Genomic DNA, 21,233 nt, shown 5'->3' on the forward strand with positions numbered 1-21,233 from the left:
GGAAGAATCAATATTGTGAAAATAACTATACTACCCAAAGCAATCTACAGATTCAATGCAATCCCTATCAAATTACCAGTGGCATTTTTTTTTTACAGAACTAGAACAAAAAATCTTAAATTTGTATGGAGCCACAAAAGACCCCAAATAGCCAAAGCAATCTTGAGGGAAAAAAAGGGAGCTGGAGGAATCAGACTTCCTAACTTCAGACTATACTACAAAGTTACAGTAATCAAGACAATATTGTACTGCCACAAAAACAGAAATATGTATCAATGGAACAGGATAGAAAGCCCAGAGATAAACCCACGCACCTATGCTCAACTAATCTATGACAAAGGAGGCAAGGATATATAATGGAGAAAAGACAGTCTCTTCAATAAGTGGTGCTGGGAAAACTGGACAGCTCCATGTAAAAGAATGAAATTAGAACACTGCCTAACAGCATACACAAAAATAAACTCAAAATGGATTCAAGATCTAAATGTAAGACTGGACACTATAAAACTCTTAGAGGAAAACACAGGAAGAACACTTTTCAACATAAACCACAGCAAGATCTTTTTTTGACCCACCTCCTAGAGTAATGGAAATAAAAACAAAAATAAACAAATGGGACCTAATGAAACTTAAAACCTTTTGCACAGCAAAGGAAACTATAAGCAAGATGAAAAGACAAGCTTCAGAATGGGAGAAAATATTTGCAAACAAATCAACGGACAAAGGATTAATCTCCAAAATATATAAACAGCTCATGCAGCTCAATATTAAAAAAACAAACAACCAAATCAAAAAATGGGCAGAAGACCTAAATAGACATCTCTCCAAAGAAGACATACAGATGGCCAAGAGACACATGAAAAGCTGCTCAACATCACTAATCATTAGAGAAATGCAAATCAAAACTACAATGAGGTATCATCTCACACCAGTTAAAATGGGCATCATCAGAAAATCTACAAATAAATGCTGGAGAGTGTGTGGAGAAAAGGGAACCCTCTTGCACTGTTGGTGGGAATGTAAATTGATACAGCCACTATGGAGAACAGTATGGAGGTTCCTTAAAAAACTAAAAACAGAACTACCATATGACCCAGCAATCCCACTACTGGGCACATACCCAGAGAAAACCATAATTCAAAAAGACACATGCACCCCAATGTTCATTGCAGCACTATTTACAATTACCAGGTCATGGAAGCAACCTAAATGCCCAACAACAGATGAATGGATAAAGAAGATATGGTACATATATACAGTGGAATATTACTCAGCCATAAAAAAGAATGAAATTGGGTCATTTGTAGAGACGTGAATGGAACTAGAGACTGTCATACAGAGTGAAGTAAGTCAAAAGAGGAAAACAAATATCGTATATTAACGCATATATGTGGAATCTAGAAAAATGCTGCAGATGAACTGGTTTGCAAGGCAGATACAGAGACACAGATGTAGAGAAGAAATGTATGGACACCAAGGTGGGAAAGTGAGGGGGGGTGGGATGAACTGGGAGATTGGGATTGACATATATACACCAATATGTATAAAATAGATAACTAATAAGAACCTACTGTATAAAAAAAACTAAATAAAATAAAATTCAAAAAATAATATGGAACGCTTCATGAGTTTTCATGTTATCCTTGCACAGGGACCGTGCTAATTTTCTCTGTATCGCTTGAATTTCAGTATATGTGTTGCCAAAGCAACCATGACCACGGGAATTTGTTTTTTGTTTTTTGTTTTTTTTTTTGGGAATTTGTATTTTTAACAAGCTTCAAGGTCATTCTGATACACATTCAGGATTTAGAATCACTGTTTACCCTTGCATTTGGGTCTTTAAAAGAATATATTCATATATATATATAAGAATATATTTTTATATAGAGAATGTATAAAGTAATATGAAGATTAAATCATAAGATGGCAATTCACTTTTTGTCATACTCTCCTACTCCATTTAACATTGCCCCACGCATGCTGATTCATTAAAATGCTACTTGTCTCTAAAATATTTTCATTAAAATATTCTCTCTCAATCTCCCTCTTTCCTTCCCTCACTCCCTTCTTCCCCTTCCTCCCCCTTTTTAATCCATTACCAAATTCTGTGATACATTTCCTTTACACCGAGAGCTATTTTAACCTCTCAAAGAAAAACTGTGTCACTGACAGCACTGCACAGTCCTGGTTAGTGAGCATCAGCATTTGTACTAAGTATGTTCTACCATGTTTTCTTGAATTAAGTGTGCTTGCAATGTGTGACAATTCCCTATACCATTTTCTGGTGAGTTACGGTAAATAATTTTCACTCACAGTGCTATCAAAAGATAGAGTGCATTTCTTATGGTACTGCCATAAGAAATATAAAGGGCATCATGTTGGATGTTAAAATTTTTTAAACAACTCAAGATGACTTTAGGGAAATGGTTGTAACAAAGGTAAAGGATCAGCAGAGGTTCAGGGTGGTGGAAATCTTGTCATTAGAAAGGATATCATAACATCCCTCTACCAGGGAGGATAAACTAACAATTACGAGTGGAATGGGAAGAAACTATGGCTTGCGACATCTGGGGATTTAAAGAGAAGAAAAAAATCCACTTAAGAGGAACCTCTGCACTCAGGAATTTGACCAAAAGAGCCTGTTCACTTAAGCTGCCCTGGAACACACACTACTGCAGTTAACAGGGAACACCTACAGTGGTGCTGGGACTGCCGCATCCACACCTGGCAACGTTTCACTGCAGCCAATGGGAATAGCTACAAGATGCTACAGCAGTGGTTCTCAAACCTCAGAGCATCACCTGGAGGGCTTGTTAAGACAGAGTCCTGCGCTCCACGGCCAAAGATTCTGACTCAGCAAGTCTGGGGTGGGGACCTGAGAATTTACATCCTTAACAGGCTTCTAGGTGATGCCTGATGCTACGGGTTCTCAGAGCACACTTCGACTGGCACTGACCACTATTTGTAATAATGCAACAGTTTTTTCTTTGCATTAAACTAATATGTATTCATCAAACCTAAACACTGTGTCCATTATTTGCATCATGGGTGAAGAAACTTAGGCAAGAAGAAAACTCGTTGGATGGGCACTATTGTACCTGAAACATAATTATGTCTTACAACTACCTAATCCTCTCCCTTTGACTATCAATCATATCTATTAATCTTTTGTTGGTGTGCCTTGTCTACATATCATGAGGGGTGGGGTGGAATCCAAATGTTAATAAGTGTTAAGTTATGGAGTTTTAAAAATCAAATCAAAATAGCAAAAATCATGAAAAAAATAATTCATGAAAGCTGACAAGCCTTCACCCTTATCATCTCAAGGTTAAATAATGATCAGAATTCTTTCAGCTGAAGTATTTACGTTGCATCTTGATGTCTGACTATCATAAATATACAACTGAGCTATTAGGCTCTATTTTTCATTGCAGATGAAACTGATGCATCTTCGTGTGGTGTAGTCTGACATAGTAAAATTGTTACTCTCTAGGTAGGATATTCATAAAAATGTAATTATTGTAATCAGAACAGTCTTGAAGCTCATGAGAGGGGATTGCCAGATTCATGATTGGCAGTTTTCAATCACTTCACACATAATAAAGAAACTTCTTAAAGAAGCCCTAGGAATCACTAATGTCTTACTGGGGAAACTATTCTGAGCAAACAACAAAGGGTGTTGGGGGATGGTGGTGAGAACTCAAGTTGGCCTCCTCTGCCTGGCTTTGGGCAGGACTGGATGGAGTCCTTTAACATATTTCCTTAAGTTTACTCACCAACAGGTTTAACTAGCGTGCTATTTGCTGGGAGAGTGCTTTGAAAAGAAAGAGATCATGGAAAGACCATGATCTATCTTTTTATGGCTCTCCTCTTTGGCTTGTCACGTATTTTATCTTGATGTCTCAGTAAGAACTTCTTATTTGACATCCTGAAATGTGTCAAATGGGAAATAATTAGCTAAAAGTTTTTAGGGTTTCCTTGAGGAGTAACTGATAACAACTACTTGATGGTATATATATAGCCATGAAATGAAGATCTTTTACATAAAACTTTAAAGTATTTCAGGAAGAAAAATGACTTTCAAGGAGACTCAGATTCTTTCTTGGTTTTGCCAAAGATGAGCTATATATGATCTTGGGTAAGTTGCTCCATCTCTCCAGACCTAAGTTTTTTCACTTATAAAATGAAGAGTTTGGCTTAAAAATCTCTCTGGTCCTTTCCCACGTATTACAATGAACCTGTGAGACCTTGAAAGGAAGTGGGAGAGGACTTTCCTGGTGGCACAGTGGTTAAGAATCCTCCTGCCAATGCAGGGGACACGGGTTCGAGCCCTGGTCCGGGAAGATCCCACATGCCGCAGAACAACTAAGCCCGTGAGCCACAACTACTGAGCCTGCGCTCTAGAGCAACAACTACTGAGCCCATGTGCCACAACTACTGAAGCCCTCGCACCTAGAGCCCATGCTCCACAACAAGAGAAGCCACCGCAATGAGAGTAGCCCCCGCTTGCCGCAACTAGAGAAAACCCGCGCGCAGCAACGAAGACCCAACACAGCCAAAAATAAATAAATAAAATTTATTTTTTTAAAAAAAGGAAGAGGGAAAACATCTCTGTTGCTCAGCAGGCAGCGCTGGTGATATGGGGGGAAGGTTAACACCACAGGCTCCCATGGTATTCATGAATGTGGCCCTTGCTCTGCTCACTCAGACATAAACGCTTACTGTGTACATCTGTATACTAAGACACCTGGATGTGAAAGATTTAACCCTGTGATTTAACTTGTGAACATGAAGGAGAAGCTACACTGTTCACCAATACTGCTAAATACTTGATGTTTTTTACTCAACAAACATTTACTGAGCACCCACCATTCTTTGTACAGAAACGTGAGATTGGGCTTGGGGTGCAGTGGGTACAGAGTTTCCTCTCAGAGCACCACAGTTACATATGAGGGACAGACCTACAGGAAGCCCATAATCAGGATGGGTTGAAAGTAGAGTGAAGGCCCTGTGATGGTCCACACCCTTGGTCCTGTGCTTCCAGAGACAAAAGATATTTCCATTAGGAGAATGACAGTAGTGCTTCTCTTTTCCCTTTCCTTTCTTTTTTTTTTTTTTTTAAAGACATGACTATCAGTCAGGATTCAATGTGTTTACAGCTTGACTACTTCATAGAAAAACGTGTCTATAAAACACCTGGTAGTTGTGAAAAGGGGTAAGGCCCACGCACGGAACAAAATAAATATATTTATTCAGCTGTCCCAAGCCATTACCAATCTCCTTACACCCAAGGATTGTCTGTCCCCTCCTAAATTTTATTTCTAATATTCTGGCTACATAGGTAAAAAAAAAATTTTTTTTCAGAAAATCAAAGTCCTACCCCCATAACTATCCTTAAGTACAAACACTCTTTATGGCATTTCAGACCAGCTTTGATACTCTGAACCAGAAAGATGGCTGCAAGTGTATCTCGTGTATCAAACACAGTGATGAAAGAAAAAGTTACTTGTCAATGCAGTTCAACAAGTATCTCCTGAGCACCTTTCGTGTACCTGGCTCACTAAATTAAGGACACCAAAGATAGCAGAGATGCTGTTATGTTCTCCAAGCCACAATGTCAGAGTAAACAGTGAGCCTGCTGCCTGACCCACAACCTATAGACAGCAAGGCTGCCCCCAGTGGGCTCTGAAGTTACCCTTTGCTCCTATCTCATCTCCAAAGCTGAATTCTAACCCTGCCCTCTTCCTTTCAGTGACTTTTCCAAGATAAGCTATGCTCACCTGCTTAAATGTATCACCTTATGCATTTTCAAAGGCTTTGAATTTTATTGTGCTAATGGACATTTAATTCACTCAGAATTCTGATCAGGTAGCTTTTCATAGGCAGGTAGGCTCTGCCTTACTGTGTCTAAGTACTGGTTATGTTGAAATCCCTTCTAGACAGGATCCCTAAAGGAGGGTATTTCCATTGAACACATGGGTAATTTTGCTTATTTAGCGAAGGAGAAGGGACACCGCCTGAGAGGTATCCCAAACAACGAGACATGTTGGGAAAACCTCCAAGCAGGCAGAGAAGTTGGAAGGGGTTGTGCCATAATTAAGGTGATCATATTTTCTTAATCAGACACAAGGGCAGATAGCCTGACACATGGTCTGAAAACAGGACAGATTATTTGAAATCTGGGATGTATGATCACCATCTTCACAGTGAATGAAGCCAGTGAGACCGGCAGCTGTTCAGAGTGCAAGTCATTACCGATGAGTCTGTACACTGAGGGATCCAGAGGAGTGGGTGGAAGCCTGCTGATGTCATCCACTTATGAGCCAGGGCTTCCTCACACAGCACAAAGAAGGTCTGTTACCAAGGGTTTCATGGAACTACTTGCTGTCATCACCTTGTCTGCAAGGACAAAGGTGCAATCTACTGACCAAAAATCAATGAAGCTTTGCTTCCAAATAACAGTCTGGGAATGCAAAATACAGGCAGGAGCATACTGTTATATGTCAATTATATCTCAATTTAAAAAAAACAGAAGCAGCAGCAAGCACAGACAGCTCATAGCTATCCTTCACGTGTTTGGTTCTATAGCTGCTGCTTAGACAGATTTCAAACATCATACTATTTTTAAAAATTAAATCCTCATCACTCTGCCTGCTAATCTTGTGCATTCAATTTGAAACTTGGGAATTGTTTTGCTGCAAAGGAGGAGATTCAGAAATTCCAGTTCTCCTGCTTAATACAAGTATTATGTCCAGCATAATGTAATAGGAGAAAAGTCTCCCTTTGTTGCCAACACTCAAAGTCAACTCTTAGTTATGTGCTTTGAGAATGAGCCTTGGAAAATATTTCAACTCTAATTCCTATCACCAACATAGAACATTTAGGCCTCTATCTCCACTTTTAAGTTACTGTATGCTTTTTCAATTTGTATCTTATCAAAAAACTGATTTTATTTTTTTAAAATGACATCAAAACAAGTTTATTTTGATGATTCAATGATTTATGCTATGTGTATCACCATTTTAGCTCTATTAGAGTGGTTAAGAGAGACTTTGATTTTATAGGAAACTCAAGGTCAAAGTCTATAGGGTTTTTTTCCCTACATCAGGGCTTTAAATAGTAAGCAGAAACACAAAAGAAGTGTATCTGAATATACCTGGTGTGTTGTTTATAGCTGCAAATGATCAATGAAAAGTGGGTGAAATACCCCTTTTTTATAATCTCACATAAGAAGTCTGGAGGTATGGCATTTGCAAGGTTGGCTATTTCAGGGGCTCAGTGACTTACTGAGCATCTGGATTCTTCCCACATTTCCATCCCATCATCCTGGGCACATTGGTGTTAATCCTTTAGCCTGCTCCCTATGGTCAGAGGACGGTCATTGCAGCACCAAATAACAACCTCACACCCCATGTAAAGAACCAAAGATGACAGTATCCTCATAAAGAGGGAAAGAAAGAGTTTCCCAGAAACCAGGCACTTTGGAAAGTGGTCAGCCTCTTTAATGGGAAGTGGGCTCTCTGTCAGCACATGAAAAGGGTGAGAGGGATGGCAGTTGAATAGACAACCAACAATATCACCATAGGTGGGAACTGAGAGAATGTTTATTTACATATATTGAAAGTTAATGGAACCTTCTGATTATTTTCCAAGGAGATTATGTCTGTGAGATGAGTTTACAATCAAGTAACGATTTTCTAATCAGTTAAAACAGTACACTATTGATACTATGTATAAAATAGGTAACTAATGAGAAAAAAATACAACATTTAAACCAACTATGCACATGGCTGATTTACTTTGTTGTACAATAGAAATAACAGCATTGTGAAGCAATTATACTCCAATAAAGATGTATAAATTAAAAAACTATACTTCAATAAAATAAAAACAAAACAAATAAACAAAAAACAGTCATAGGTGCTTTTACAAAATTAATCTTCCTAGTGTCAATGGGAAGAGTAAGATTTCAGGATAACAGATGCCAGTGGCAACACGTAAGCATCAGATGCAAAGTATACATAATTATCATAATTAACAGCGAGTGTGGAGTATCAGGCAGAACACCCTGACCTGCAGGGATCTGCAGTGATGGTTAATAGACAATGGTGTTTTTAGAGATGAGAAAAAAAAAAAACAACAGTAAAAAGGAGAGGGTATATGTGAGGTGTGTCTAAGGGTGTGTATAGCTTGATGGTTGAGTTGAGGGCGGTCAAAAATGTACAATCTTCTAGACAATGATAATTAATGCCTGTTACCATCATATGTTTCCTACGGAATTATATAATGCCACATATGAAGTGTTCTTGCCAAAAAAACCAAGCCAAGTCAGATTAAACTTCCAGATCTAACACTCAGCTTATATGATGTACAGGAAACAGGAATTTGTTAAGCAACATCTCAGTGAAATAATCAGCAAAATCCAAAAATGATGCAGGAAATTTAAACCTGATTAGATATTTGATACTAAGGAAATTTTATCAATATTTTGGGGAGTTATAAAGGTATTGTGGTTATATTTTGTTTTGCAAGCATCCCTTTTTATTTTGCTAGTCACTTAATCCAAATATGCAGTTATGTTTTTAAAAAGAGTCCATATCTTTTAGAGACACATGCTGAAATGCTTACAGCAGAAACGAAATGACATCTGAGATTTACTTCAGATGCCTCAAAATAACCCAGTGGGGGGACTTCCCTGGTGGTCCAGTGATAAAGAATCCGCCTTGCAATGCAGGGGACGCGGGTTCCATCCCTGGTCAGGGAACTAAGATCCCACATGCCATGGGGCAACTAAGCCTGTTTGCCACAACTACTGAGCTCAAGAGCCTCAACTAGAGTCCACGTGCCCTGGAGCCTGTGTGCCACAACTAAGACCTGACACAGTCAAAAAAAAATAAATTACCCAGTGGGAGCATAGGTGGAAGTTAAAGTGGGAGGAATGACATGCTATGAAGATTTATAGTCATTTACTCACTATCAATAAAGCCTCTGTTCATTTTGAGAAGGTATAAATCTGGTGCACTTAGAACCAAGAAACTTAATTTTTAGACTTCATTTGCTTTCTATAAGTACAGCAAAACCAAAAATCAAACCTCTTCACAGCAATAAGCCAGTTTTGTTCCAATAGGAATTCAAATTCAAAAAAACGAATGCAACACACACATACACTGAACAGCACAGACAGGATTCAAATTCTCAAAACTATGAGTGATGAAGACACCCTCCAAACTCCAGATGGTTTGCAAAAGTTCCATGAGCACCGCCCCCAATAAGGCATCTAAACAATACAGGGCAAAGCTGTGATCTGATACATGTAGGTATTTTCCTGGCTATATCTAAGCATCTCCTAGACTTCTACTTAAATGATCTTGAGACTACCTCAAGAAACTAGTTTGGTTCTCCCTTTTACCAGGATGAAATAATAACAAGAGGTAGGGAAAAATTGGAATGGGAATTGCCCAGCAAGGACCATAAAGGGTTGAAGGAAATAATTGTTATTTTTGGTGTTGTTCTCCCTTCTACAATCTTCTTACTTTCTGACTCCATCCCTCTTCATCTCCCACCTGAGCTTGTATTGTGCCCACGTCCTCTGGCTTCCCTGAGCCTTTCTCATTTCTGCCCTCTCTCTAAATTTTCAATGCTCCCAAATTCAATTATAAATTCCGAAATTAAGGTTTCAATCACAGCAATATGTAATAAAACACTACTAGAATTTTAGATTTGTTTGATCCCCCAAAGCCATCTTCCATCAGAATTCTAATTCCCGTTCTCTCCGTGTGCTGACCTAATCTAGCAGTTAGGATTCTAACTACTTCTAATGGACATTCTCAGCTACCAGCTCACAGTCCTAAGGACCTATCATCCTTACGTTCTCTCTCATCAGAATGCTCAGCAGCTGCATCCTAGAGAGGTAGTTATTAATATGCCTTCAATAACAAGCTAAGGAGGGGCTACAGAGAAGAGAAAAATATGCCTGATCATTCTAATCTACTTTAATGTAATAAAAATTCCCAATTACACGTACAGTTTAGTTAGTGTTTGGAAATGAGGGTCGTACCAATTGCTTGAACAAGGTACTGGTAAGCTTTGTTCTTCTACCCTGATGAAAATTTTGTCACAGAAATCAAGACGTAGGCTTTACAATGTATGTGATAAAGGTTCATGTAATCTAGACAGTTCCACAAAAGTTTTTTCCTTCGGGGTAGTCAAGGTGACTCATGACTCCCCCAGTCCTATTTTTTATGCCCCCCACTGAGATAATATGGAAATGTTTTAAACTATTGGACTTTCCTAAAACTCAAGACCCATGCACTGCGTTTCTGTTCTTAATGCCATGAAAGGGTGCAGGTGACCTGTTACACTTCTATTTGGTGCCAGGGGCTCCCATGAAGCTTCAGGCTCCAGACTTGCCTGTTAAAGTTCCATCTGTTTCCTCTTTTACCCAAATTCACTGTGTGGGGCAATGATATTAAAGACTTTCCTCAAAGCTGAAAAAATAAATAAACTATTGGACTTTCAGGCAAGAATATATTTTAGAACAGGTCTCTAAACCTTACTAGTCAGCAGAATCACCTGGGGATTTTTTTTTTCCTGAATCAGATTCTCAGCCAGAGTGGGAGAAAGTAAGTGGCTGGGTAGGAATGTTTTTAAACTCTCCATGAAATTCTAATGATCAGTCAGGTTCGGGCACTATGTTGAGAGTACAGGGCCACCTCGCAGTACCTCCTAAGTCATATCACTTACCTGCTTGGAACCATAAAGAAAAGGGAGAAAAGCCTTTCTGAGCTCCAGCCTGCTTCCCAACTACCTGGCAAAGTGCATCGCTTCTCTGTTCTTGGAGCCCTGAAATCCAGGCCACCCAGTTCAGCTGTTCCTACTTCCATACAAGCAGGTGATTCCTCCTGTAGAAAAAAAGAAAATACACTCATTAGGACCCTAAGTATGGAGCTTTACAAATAGCTAATTTACCAATGACAACAACTTTGCAAGGTTGGTATCGTCACCATTTTGTAGCAGAAAAAACTGGGGCTGAGATGATTAGAGTGCGATTTTGCCAGGTTTTCCCCATGGTTAGTCTCAGAGGGCAGATTTGGAACCCAGTGCTGTGGGACCGGAGAGATTACTGATGTAGTCATTTGTGCCTTGTTCTTACTTCTATTGGAGACTTACTTGGTAGAGGGAAAGGTGATTTCCCCCTTCCTTTCCTCTCTGGAAGGAAACCTGGCTTTTTGTTCTGAGGCACAGGACCCTTTTATGCTCAGTTGTAAGAGCTTTAAGAGCTTCTTTGTGGTTAAGAACTGGAAAAAGCCAGACTTACTTTATTTTTTTTTTATTTATTTGGTTGCACCAGGTCTTAGTTGTGGCTTGAGGGTTCCTTAGTCGTGGCATTCGAACTCTTAGTTGCAGCATGCATGTGGGATCTAGTTCCCCAACCAGGGATGGAACCCGGGCCCCCTGCATTGGGAGCACAGGGTCTTAATCACTGCACCACCAGGGAAGTCTTTTTTTTTTTAATTTACAGACTTGGAGAATTATTGTCTTTTCAAGAAAAGAAGCTGGAATTACCCTAAAAAGGGAGGAGATGGAAGGCAATGTTTCACAGGTAAGACAGCTATGCCCCTACCCTGAGAAGATGGGTTCCCAGAGGCTGGAGAGAGGTGTGGACATTACTTGCATCCAAGTGTGTAGAACAATTCAGAGTTTTCCAATGCACCACTATAGCTGCAAAAGGGCAAAGAACGTGCCACCCTCAACCAAACTCAGGCAGCTGTCCCATCTCAAAACCTGACTCATGGGGAATCCCAGAAAGAGGAAAGGAACTAACATTCACTTCATAGCCATAGCATACCTAGAACGTTTACCCTTGAGCCCAGGGCGTCCTGAGAGCCTTCAGGTGTGGAGCCAGTGGCAGCCCTGCCTGGGCAAGTTTTCCTTCTCTTTCCCATCTCCCACAGCTGGCTACTGAGATGCACAAAAGGCTGTACTTGTGTACAGAGCCCTTGGGGTAACGCTCGGAGCTTAGCTACCTGCTCATAGAATGTAGTCATCTGCTCACAGATTCAAAGCATCTGGTTCTTTATCAAAATAAACAGACTGAGTGAAAGAAGCCAGATATGAGAGAACAGAAACCATATGTTTGATTATATGAAGTGCAAAACAGACTAAACTGACCCATAATGACAGAGGTTAGTACTACTAACCTTTGGCCAGGTATTGACTGGGAGGGAGCACAAGGGAGCCTTCTAGGGGGCTAGAAATATTCTATAGCTTGATCTAGATGGTGATTACACAGGTGTAAACACGTGTGAAAATTCATTGAGCTGTGCCTTTAAGATATGTGCACATTACTGTTACGTATTATGTGTTACCTCCACAAAATAAGTACATAATAAAAGCAAATAAGCCAACAAACTTGGATACTAAACAGTAACCTACAATGACCTACCAGCTCCAGCTTGCCTATTACTGGGGCCACTTAATCCTCTCTTGCTGACTCAATCCCTTCCTAATTCCTAAAATTAATCTGGCTCCCTCCACCAAAACCACACAGGAAATTTTAAACACCAGAGGAGAGCACTCAGCCCAATAGCCCTCACCCATGGGGGTAACCTGTAGCATGATGTGTGTGTGCAGAGATGTCAGCCAGACTGCCCAGGTTCAAATCCCTCCTCTGCCACTTTTTGATTACAGCCTTAAGCAGCTTACTTAATTCTCTACACCTCAGTTTCCTGATCTGTGTAACAGGTTTAAAAATCAGGATTAAACAAGATTAATCCAGGTAAAAGCACTCAGCAAATACCCATTATTATTAAATGCCAAGCCTATGAAAAGCACTTTACCAATATTGTCTCATTTAATTCTTAGAGCAACCTTGTCTGATAGCTGGTGTTATCACCATTTTAAAGTGAAGAAACTGAAGTTCACAGAGGCTAAATTTGCTTAAGCTTACATAGTTGGAAAGGGGCAAAATCAGGGTTTGAACTCAGGTCTGTTTTGTCTTTTCCTGTCAAAGGGCTTCCCCAACCCCCACCTGGGCCCTCCCAACCCCTGTGTTCCATTGGCTTCCTCCTGGGCCTCCATGCTGCTGAGACTAGACCACACAGCCCACTCTTCAGGGAACTTTCTAGTCCTTCAGATTCTGTCTGAGCCCCGGGTTCAGAATAATCAGCCTAAGTAATAGGCAACAATTGGATCAAGATGGTGAAATGAGCTCATAAGATCATGTCCCCTTCCACCCAAATTTTCTTACAATGACAGGTGCAAAATGTTGTTTTTTTGTTTGTTTTTAAAGGATTAATTTATTTACTGTTTTCTTTTTTTTTAATTTTTTAAAATTTATTTATTTTTGGCTGCTTTGGATCCTCGTTGCTGCGCGCGGGCTTTCTCTAGCTGCAGCGAGCGGGGGCTACTCTTTGTTGTGATGCACGGGCTTCTCATTGCCGTGGCTTCTCTTGTTGCAGAGCACAGGCTCTAGGCGTGCGGGCTTCAGTAGTTGTGGCGCACAGGCTTAGTCACTCCATGGCATGTGGGATCTTCCCTGACTAGGGCTCGAACCCATATCCCCTGCATTAGCAGGCGGGTTCTTAACCACTGCACCACCAGGGAAGCCCCAAAGAAATTCACATGGTACTGATAAACAGGAAAAGGCACTATTATCAGAAAGTTCTGAAATACTTAAAAGATAAAAGTTAATCAACATTTACAAGAGTGAGGAAAAATCACATCCCCAAACTGGCTGCAGAAAACAAACCAAATAAATGATTAAAATAATGGAAAGAGCAAATCCAGAGTTTCCATACTCAGAGAGACATTTACAATAATACAGAAGGCTCTGAATCAACCAGCAGGATAATATATTAAAGAACTTCCCTGGTGGCGCAGTGGTTGAGAGTCCGCCTGCCGATGCAGGGGACGCGGGTTCGTGCCCCGGTCCGGGAAGATCCCACATGCCGCGGAGCGGCTGGGCCCGTGAGCCGTGGCCGCTGAGCCTGCGCGTCCGGAGCCTGTGCTCCGCAGCGGGAGAGGCCACAACAGTGAGAGGCCTGCGTACCGCAAAAAAAAAAAAAAAAAAAAAAAAAAACTGTATTCAGGGGCTTCCCTGGTGGCACAGTGCTTAAGAATCCTCCTGCCAATGCAGGGCACACAGGTTCGATCCCTGGTCCGGGAAGATCCCACATGCCATGGAGCAGCTAAGCCCATGCACTACTGAGCCCGCAGGCTACAACTACTGAAGCCCGAGCACCTAGAGCCCATGCTCCGCAACAAGAGAAGCCACCGCAATGAGAAGCCAGCGCACCACCACGAAGAGTAGCCCCCGCTCGCCACAACTAGAGAAAAGTCCGTGCACAGTAATGAAGACCCAATGCAGCCAAAAACAAATAAATTTATATATTTTAAAAAAAGCACTGTATTCAGAACATAGGGCCCAATAGCCTTCCCCTGCCCCTGAACTAGCAGAAAGAAGCCATCAGGAGTGTTTTCACAGGGACAGAGGGGGATAGGAAGCGAGCACCCAAGAGGAAGTGTTAGATGACAAGGTAGCTCTGCAAGGAACAAAATGCTCACAGGTTGCCGCCAGAGTGAGGCCTTCCTGGCTTTAGTATCAAGACAAAGAAATACTACAAATGTGTGGTGTATTGGTTTTCTATTGCTGCCATAACGATCTTCCACAAACGGTGGCTTAAAACAGCACAAATTTATTACTTTACCGTTCTGTAGATCAGAAGTCCAGGGCTAAGCTCAAGGTGTCAGCACTCCTTTCTGGAGACTAGGGGAGAATTTGTGTTTTGCATTTTCCAGCTACCAACAGCCATCATATATCTTAGCTCATGGCCCCCTTCCTCCATCCTCAGAGACAGCAACTCTCTGACCCTTCTGTATTAGTCACAGCTCCCTCTGATCACAGGTGGGAGAGCTTCTCTACTTTTAAGGAATCATGTAATTGGGCCCACCTGGATAATCCAGGCTAATCAAACTAACTTAATCACATCTGCGTAGTCCCTTTGCCATTTAAGGGAACGTTCACAGGTTCCAAGCATTAGGCCATGGACATCTTTGGGACCATTTTTCTGCCTATCACATGTGGTTATTGGGCGCCTGGCAAATAACCCCGCTTTCAGGTTTGGCAATTTGAGTGTTAGCTGTTCCACCCAGGACCTGAATCTGGAGTGATACCCACAAAGACTGGTGGCAATGACCTAACCAGACTGTTCCTACAAAGTATCCTTGGTTGTTGCCCCCTTGGTTCCTGCTGGCTTTCCAAGCCTGATTTTCAGCCTTCTAGGTAATTCTGTGAGCTACCCAATAGCCTGCCAACAAATTATTTTTCTGCACAAATTAGCCAGAGCCAGTTTCTGTTACTTATGATCAGAGAAGAAGCAGATTAGCATCAGACTTCTCATCAGCAATGTTGGGTGCTAAAGACACCTGTGTAATACATTCCAAATTCTGAAAGAAAAATGATTTTGTACCTAGAAATCTATACCAAGGGAAATGCACAATCAACTGTGAGAGCAAATTGGAGACATTTTTAACACACAAGGATTCAGGAGTTTTGCCACAATCACACTATCTCTAAAATAATTATGGCTCTCAAAAATGCACTCGAACAAAAGAACAATGACAAAAGGTAACCCAAAGAAAAAGATAATATGGAGTAAAAGGAAAAAACTGAGTCAAAACAAAAAGTAAAACTTAACTAGAATAAAACTAATTTGGTAAATTGCTTACACCTATAGAGGCAAAAGGAGGAAGTCAGAGTAAAAATTTCTTGTTTAATGGGAAGACATGAAGGTGGATTAATTCTAGATGCTGATAAAAAACATGTAGAACCATGAGAGTTCAAATTTTAAGTTAACTATCTAAATAACCAAAACTGAGCTCATAACTTTGCCAACCCCTGAAGAAAATGGAATAAAGAAAACTTGCTCAAACAAAAGACAGCAAGAAGAAACAGAAAAAAACAAAAACACCTGAATAGAAAACATAAGCCAAGAAAACATGAGTGTATTTAAACATATTAACAATACAAAATGTGAATGAGTTAAGTTCCCATATTAAAAAACCAAGTTTTAATTTGGAGTAAAAAAAAAAGTCCAGCTACATATGCCATTACAATTAAAAGGAAAGAAGGCTATTTTCAAGTGATAAAAATCACAATTCACTAACAAGACATGAGAGTCAAGAACAAATACTCTTAATACAGAATTTTAAAATTCAACAAGGAGAAATAAAAACCGATCAATCTATATTGATGGTGGAAAATTTTAATATATCTATTGGAGAAATTAATAGACCAAAAAAATATTTTAAGCTAGTATATTTGAGTAATGCATAAAACCACTTAGAACTACAAACAACTTTGTAAAGATCACAGGGATTTCCAACGCACAAAATCCAACGGTCTTCATTTTACTCCATCTCTCAACGGTAATTGACACTTGGTGCGCCTCTCCCCAAAATGCTCTCTACCCGAGCCCCAGAGATGCCACATTCTCCTACTTTCCCACCCTTTGTGGAGCAGTGTGCCCACCCTGTTTTGCTGGCTCCTCCTCCTATTCCTGACCAGTATCAAGGCAGTCCTGGCTCAGTCTTTCCTTTCTTCTCTCCCTACACTGCCTAGATGGCAGTTCTCACCCAATTCTCAGTCTTTAAATATCATCCCTATGCTAATGACTCCCAGATTTATTTCTCCAGTCCTGAACTTTCCCCTGAGCTCCAGCTTCCTTTATCTAGCTCTACTTGAATATCTAATAGGCATTTCACATTTAACATGTCCCAAACTAAACTCTTGAGTTTCCCTACATACATCCTAAAATTTTTGTTGTTGTCTCAGATTTTTTTACCGTGGTAAAATACAAATAACAGTTACCACTGTTGCCATTTTAAAGTATAAAATTCCATAGCATTTAGTATATTCACAATGTTGTGCAGCCCCCTCTATTGTCTAGCTTCAGAACTTTCTCATCACCCCAAATGGAAACCTCCATTAAGCAGTCACTCTCCAGTTCCTCCTCCCACACTGAGTCCCTGGCAAACACTAATCTATTTTCTGACTCTATAGATTCGCTTATTCTGGATATTTCATAGATATGGAGTCATACAGTATGTGGGCTTTTTTGTCTGGTTCCTTTTCACTTAGTATAATGTTTTCAAGGTTCAGCCGTGTTGTAACAGGTATCAGTATGTCATTTCTTTTCGCAGCTGAATAATATTTCATTGTATGGATATACTACATTTTGTTTATCCTTTCACCTATTGATGGGCATTGGGTTGTTCCACTCATACACACCAAGGTTTTTCTTCCAGTGCCCCCCACTGTCTCCTTCAATCATCTCTGTCTCAGTTGGCAGCACTGCCACTGACCCAGTTGTTTAGGCCCCAAATCTAGGAGTCATCCTTGACTCCCTTCTTCCCCCAGCCCCACCCAACCCCTGATAGCCAAACCGTCAGCAAGTCCTAACTGTTATAACATCCAGGTATGTCCCAATTTTGGTCACATTTCAACACTTCCCCAGCTACCACCTAGTCCAAACTACTGTCCCTCTGGCCACAACTAAAGGTCTTTTTGCCCCATTTCTTTCCCCTCCAATTCATTTTCCCAGAGCAATCAAAATTATCTTCTATAAGTATTAATCAGATCATGCCACATCAGTGCTGAAGGGTCTGGGAGGATCCCACAGCTTCAACAGCTTCCTATTATACTGGAATAAAATCTAAACGTCTTGCTATGGCCAACAAGGTCAGCACGAACCAGCCCCTGCCTACTTCTGTGAGCATCTCTCCTACACTCTCCAGCCACATTAGTCTCTCTTGGAGTCTCTCCCACACCAAGCACTTTCCTGACCTGGGGCCTTTCTACTTGCTGAGCTTCTGCCTGGACACACACCTTCCCCTTTAACTTTGCTTGGCCGCCTCCTTCTTACCTCTGCAGAGAGGTCTTCCCTGACTCTCCTATCTGAACTAGAGCCCTCACCCCTAGTCTCTCTAACCCCTTGCCCTGTTGGGTTTTTCCCTCATACAACTTAGAACCCTATAAAATTATATTTTTTGTATCTGTTTATTATCTCTCCGCACCCTCCTCCCACCCCGCCAAGAATGTAAGCTCCAAAAAAGCAGGTACTTTGCCTTCAGCCAAGTCCCCAGGGCCTAAAGCAGTACCTAGAATATAGGAGGCATCTAGGAAATACCTGTCACTTGAATAATGAAGGAATTGCATTATACAGAAAGAGTACTTTGTGCTCAATAAACAGAATATCCATTCTTTGCAAACATCCTTGAATATTTATATGATTAGGCCATGAAGTGCTCTTCAGCCATGTTGGTGAGTATAAATTAGTGTTAGTTTTCTGGTGAATAATTTGATAATATCTATCCAATTTTAAAATGCAAATACCCTTTGAACCAGTACCATATATTAAAAACTCTCTCCTTCCCCCATGAATTTCATTGGCACCTTTGTGATAAATCAAGTGATCTTCTATATGCGGGCCTATTTCTGGACTCTATTCTGTTCTGCTTATCTATTATCTATTTGAGCACTTTCAATTATGATATGGAGCTTCACATGGATCTAAGGAAAGTTCCTTTTCCACAATATAATTTTTTTCTATTGTTCTATGTCCTAGAACTGATTACTCTATAGAATAATAGATTTAGTAAAGATTTAATGTTATGGTAATACAGAGAATAATTTTGGTTTTGGTAGGAAGATTTTTACCATATTTAGAAGAATATTCTAGAATATTTGTGTGTCTGGAGGCAGGGGGTAACATTTTTTTAAATTAAAGGTACTGCCACTTAGCTTTTTTTTTTTTTTTTTTTTGCGGTACACGGGCCTCTCACCGTTGGGGCCCCTCCCGTTGCGGAGCACAGGCTCAGGACGCACAGGCCCAGCGGCCATGGCTCACGGGCCCAGCAGCTCCGCGGCATGTGGGATCCTCCCAGACCGGGGCACGAACCCACGTCCCCCGCATCGGCAGGCGGACCCTCAACCACTGCGCCACCAGGGAAGCCCCACTTTGCATTTTTATATTGTTGTTCAATATTCCTCTCCCCTCCCAAACTTCCTGAAGGACACTGAAATGATACAAATATGTTGCAAGGAACACTGAAAAGGTGACTTTTTTTTTATTAACATCTTTATTGGAGTATAATTGCTTTACAATGGTGTGTTAGTTTCTGCTGTAGGTGACAGGTTTTGAATAGTACTCAGGTATTAGAAGCAAAATATCTTATAAAACTAACTTTTGGGGCTTCCCTGGTGGCACAGTGGTTAAGAATCTGCCTGCCAATGCAAGGGACACAGGTTCGAGCCGTGGTCTGGGAAGATTCCACATGCCATGGAGCAACTAAGCCCGTGTGCCACAACTACTGAGCCTGTGCTCTAGAGGCTGCGAGCCGCAACTCCTGAAGCCCAGGTGCCTAGAGCCCGTGCTCTGCAATAAGAGAAGCCACTGCAATAAGAAGCCCGTGCAGCACAACGAAGAGTAGCCTCAGCTCACCGCAACTAGAGAAAGCCCGTGCACAGCAACAAAGACCCAACACAGCCAAAAACAAATAAATTAATTAATTAATAAAATTAAATTAAATTAAAAAAAAACTAACTCTTGGTTTGAGAAATTGTCGCTGTGTTCCATGGTGCTGAAGCAACTGAATATACAACCATGTGGAAATGTAAATGGACAAGACTCAAACTCTTCGTCATGCTAAGGACTCTAGCAAAGTAGACTTATTTGTCCATTATGCAAATAGGAAGAGGAGAGAGCCAAGAATCCTCTTCTGATAATGTTTGCACCACTTGGGAACACAGGTGTCAACTACAACATTATCACCAGGACAACAAATAAGACTATCCTAACAAACCATAACAAGTAAAACAGGTATCACTGAAGGTTATGTTCACATGACATGGCAATAATTTTTAAAATCTCTAGCATCTACAAGACTCCTTTGCTCAAATAATAATTCCAATGATAGATTTATATTAGAGAGAAGAGAATGAGCTGGTAACAGTTATGAATATTTGTACAAGACTTCATACCACATAGGAAACAAGAGTGGTGTCCTTGTGAGAGTACACATTTACCACCTTCCTCATCAGATCCCTTGACCAAGTTTTAAGATGAGGAAGAATGCCTCTCCCTTTGTAGCTGCAGTAGAGAAGAAACATTTTCTTCATCTCTTTACTAGACTTTTTTCTATATTTTCAAAGTCCATCTCTGAAATACCATAAGTTAGCATTAAAAGCAGAACACAGACCTGTGGGGCTCAGGTTTAAAATGGAAAAATGGATTGTTAGGATTTGACTTGACAGTAGTGAAATAGTAGGAATTCATCTTCCACATTACAGAAGAACGAGAGTCAGACTGACATCAAACTTCTTATCAGAAACTCAGGTACTAACACACGGTGAGGAAACAGATACCAAGCTCTTTGGTAACATGATTATAAACTAGAATATTGTATCCAGACAAACACAATTAAGTGTGAAAGTAGAATGAAGACATTTTCAGACATGCAAGAACTTGGAACATTTATTTCTTAACATGCTCATTTTGGGGAAGTTGCTTGAAAATATTTTGCAGCACAACAAGGAGGAAAAAAAGGGGAAGACCAGTGACCCAGGAAACGGCAAAATAAATCAAAAGAGCAGGAAAGGGAAGTTCCCAATATGATTTGCCGTGGAGCAAGATGAAAGAGCAACCAGGAGAGATTGGAGGAGAATGTGATGCCCAGGAGGGAGGGTAGTAGGAAAAAAAGGGGTGGGGAGGAGAATGGTAATAAGTGATAGAATAACAATATAATGAAATAATTGGGAAAAGTTGAAACTAAGCAAACGGCACAAAAGACCAAAAAAAGAGTAGAAATACCAGAAAAAAAAAACCCCACACAATTTAAAAAAGGAAATGAAAGCATAGTGTGGCCCTTGGTTTCAAAGTAAAGACAGAACTACCCCTTGGGGATAAAAATTTCGTGTTGGGAGCGTAGTGGCCCATCAAATTGAATGGACAAAGTCCATGTAAATTACAGAAGGCCTTCAAAGCTGGACTCAGAGATTTGTGCCCACGGTCTGATAAGCACAGAGAGCCATACTGGTTCTTGAGGAGGAGAATGAAAAGATAAAGGCAGCACTGCAGTGATGTTAGCTGGCAGGAGGAGAAGCAGGGAGCCAAAGGATAAGCCTGTTGCAATTTTCCAGGCATGAGGTGGAGGAATAAATGGACAATAGAGGA

General features: G+C 40.6%; 1 protein-coding gene and 1 non-coding gene across 4 annotated transcripts in view; both read right to left on the bottom strand.

Moving 5' to 3' along the window:
* The window catches only part of LOC132597607 (uncharacterized), a 109,089-nt gene that overhangs the window by 64,424 nt on the left and 23,432 nt on the right, over positions 1-21,233 (bottom strand). For all 3 annotated transcript variants that reach the window (XR_009564600.1, XR_009564601.1, XM_060302234.2), the window contains one exon: positions 10,744-10,901. Coding sequence is in view for 1 of the 3 variants with exons in the window: in XM_060302234.2 (XP_060158217.1) it covers positions 10,744-10,883 (140 nt within the window). In the remaining 2 variants the exon portion in view is untranslated. The remainder of the gene's footprint in view (positions 1-10,743; positions 10,902-21,233) is intronic.
* On the bottom strand, positions 1,607-1,710 carry LOC115851122 (U6 spliceosomal RNA). The gene has a single exon (XR_004038622.2). It is a non-coding gene; the product is annotated as a U6 spliceosomal RNA (small nuclear RNA).

This window comes from Globicephala melas, chromosome 7 (genome assembly GCF_963455315.2).
Source record: "Globicephala melas chromosome 7, mGloMel1.2, whole genome shotgun sequence".
Classification (NCBI taxonomy): Eukaryota; Metazoa; Chordata; class Mammalia; order Artiodactyla; family Delphinidae; genus Globicephala; species Globicephala melas.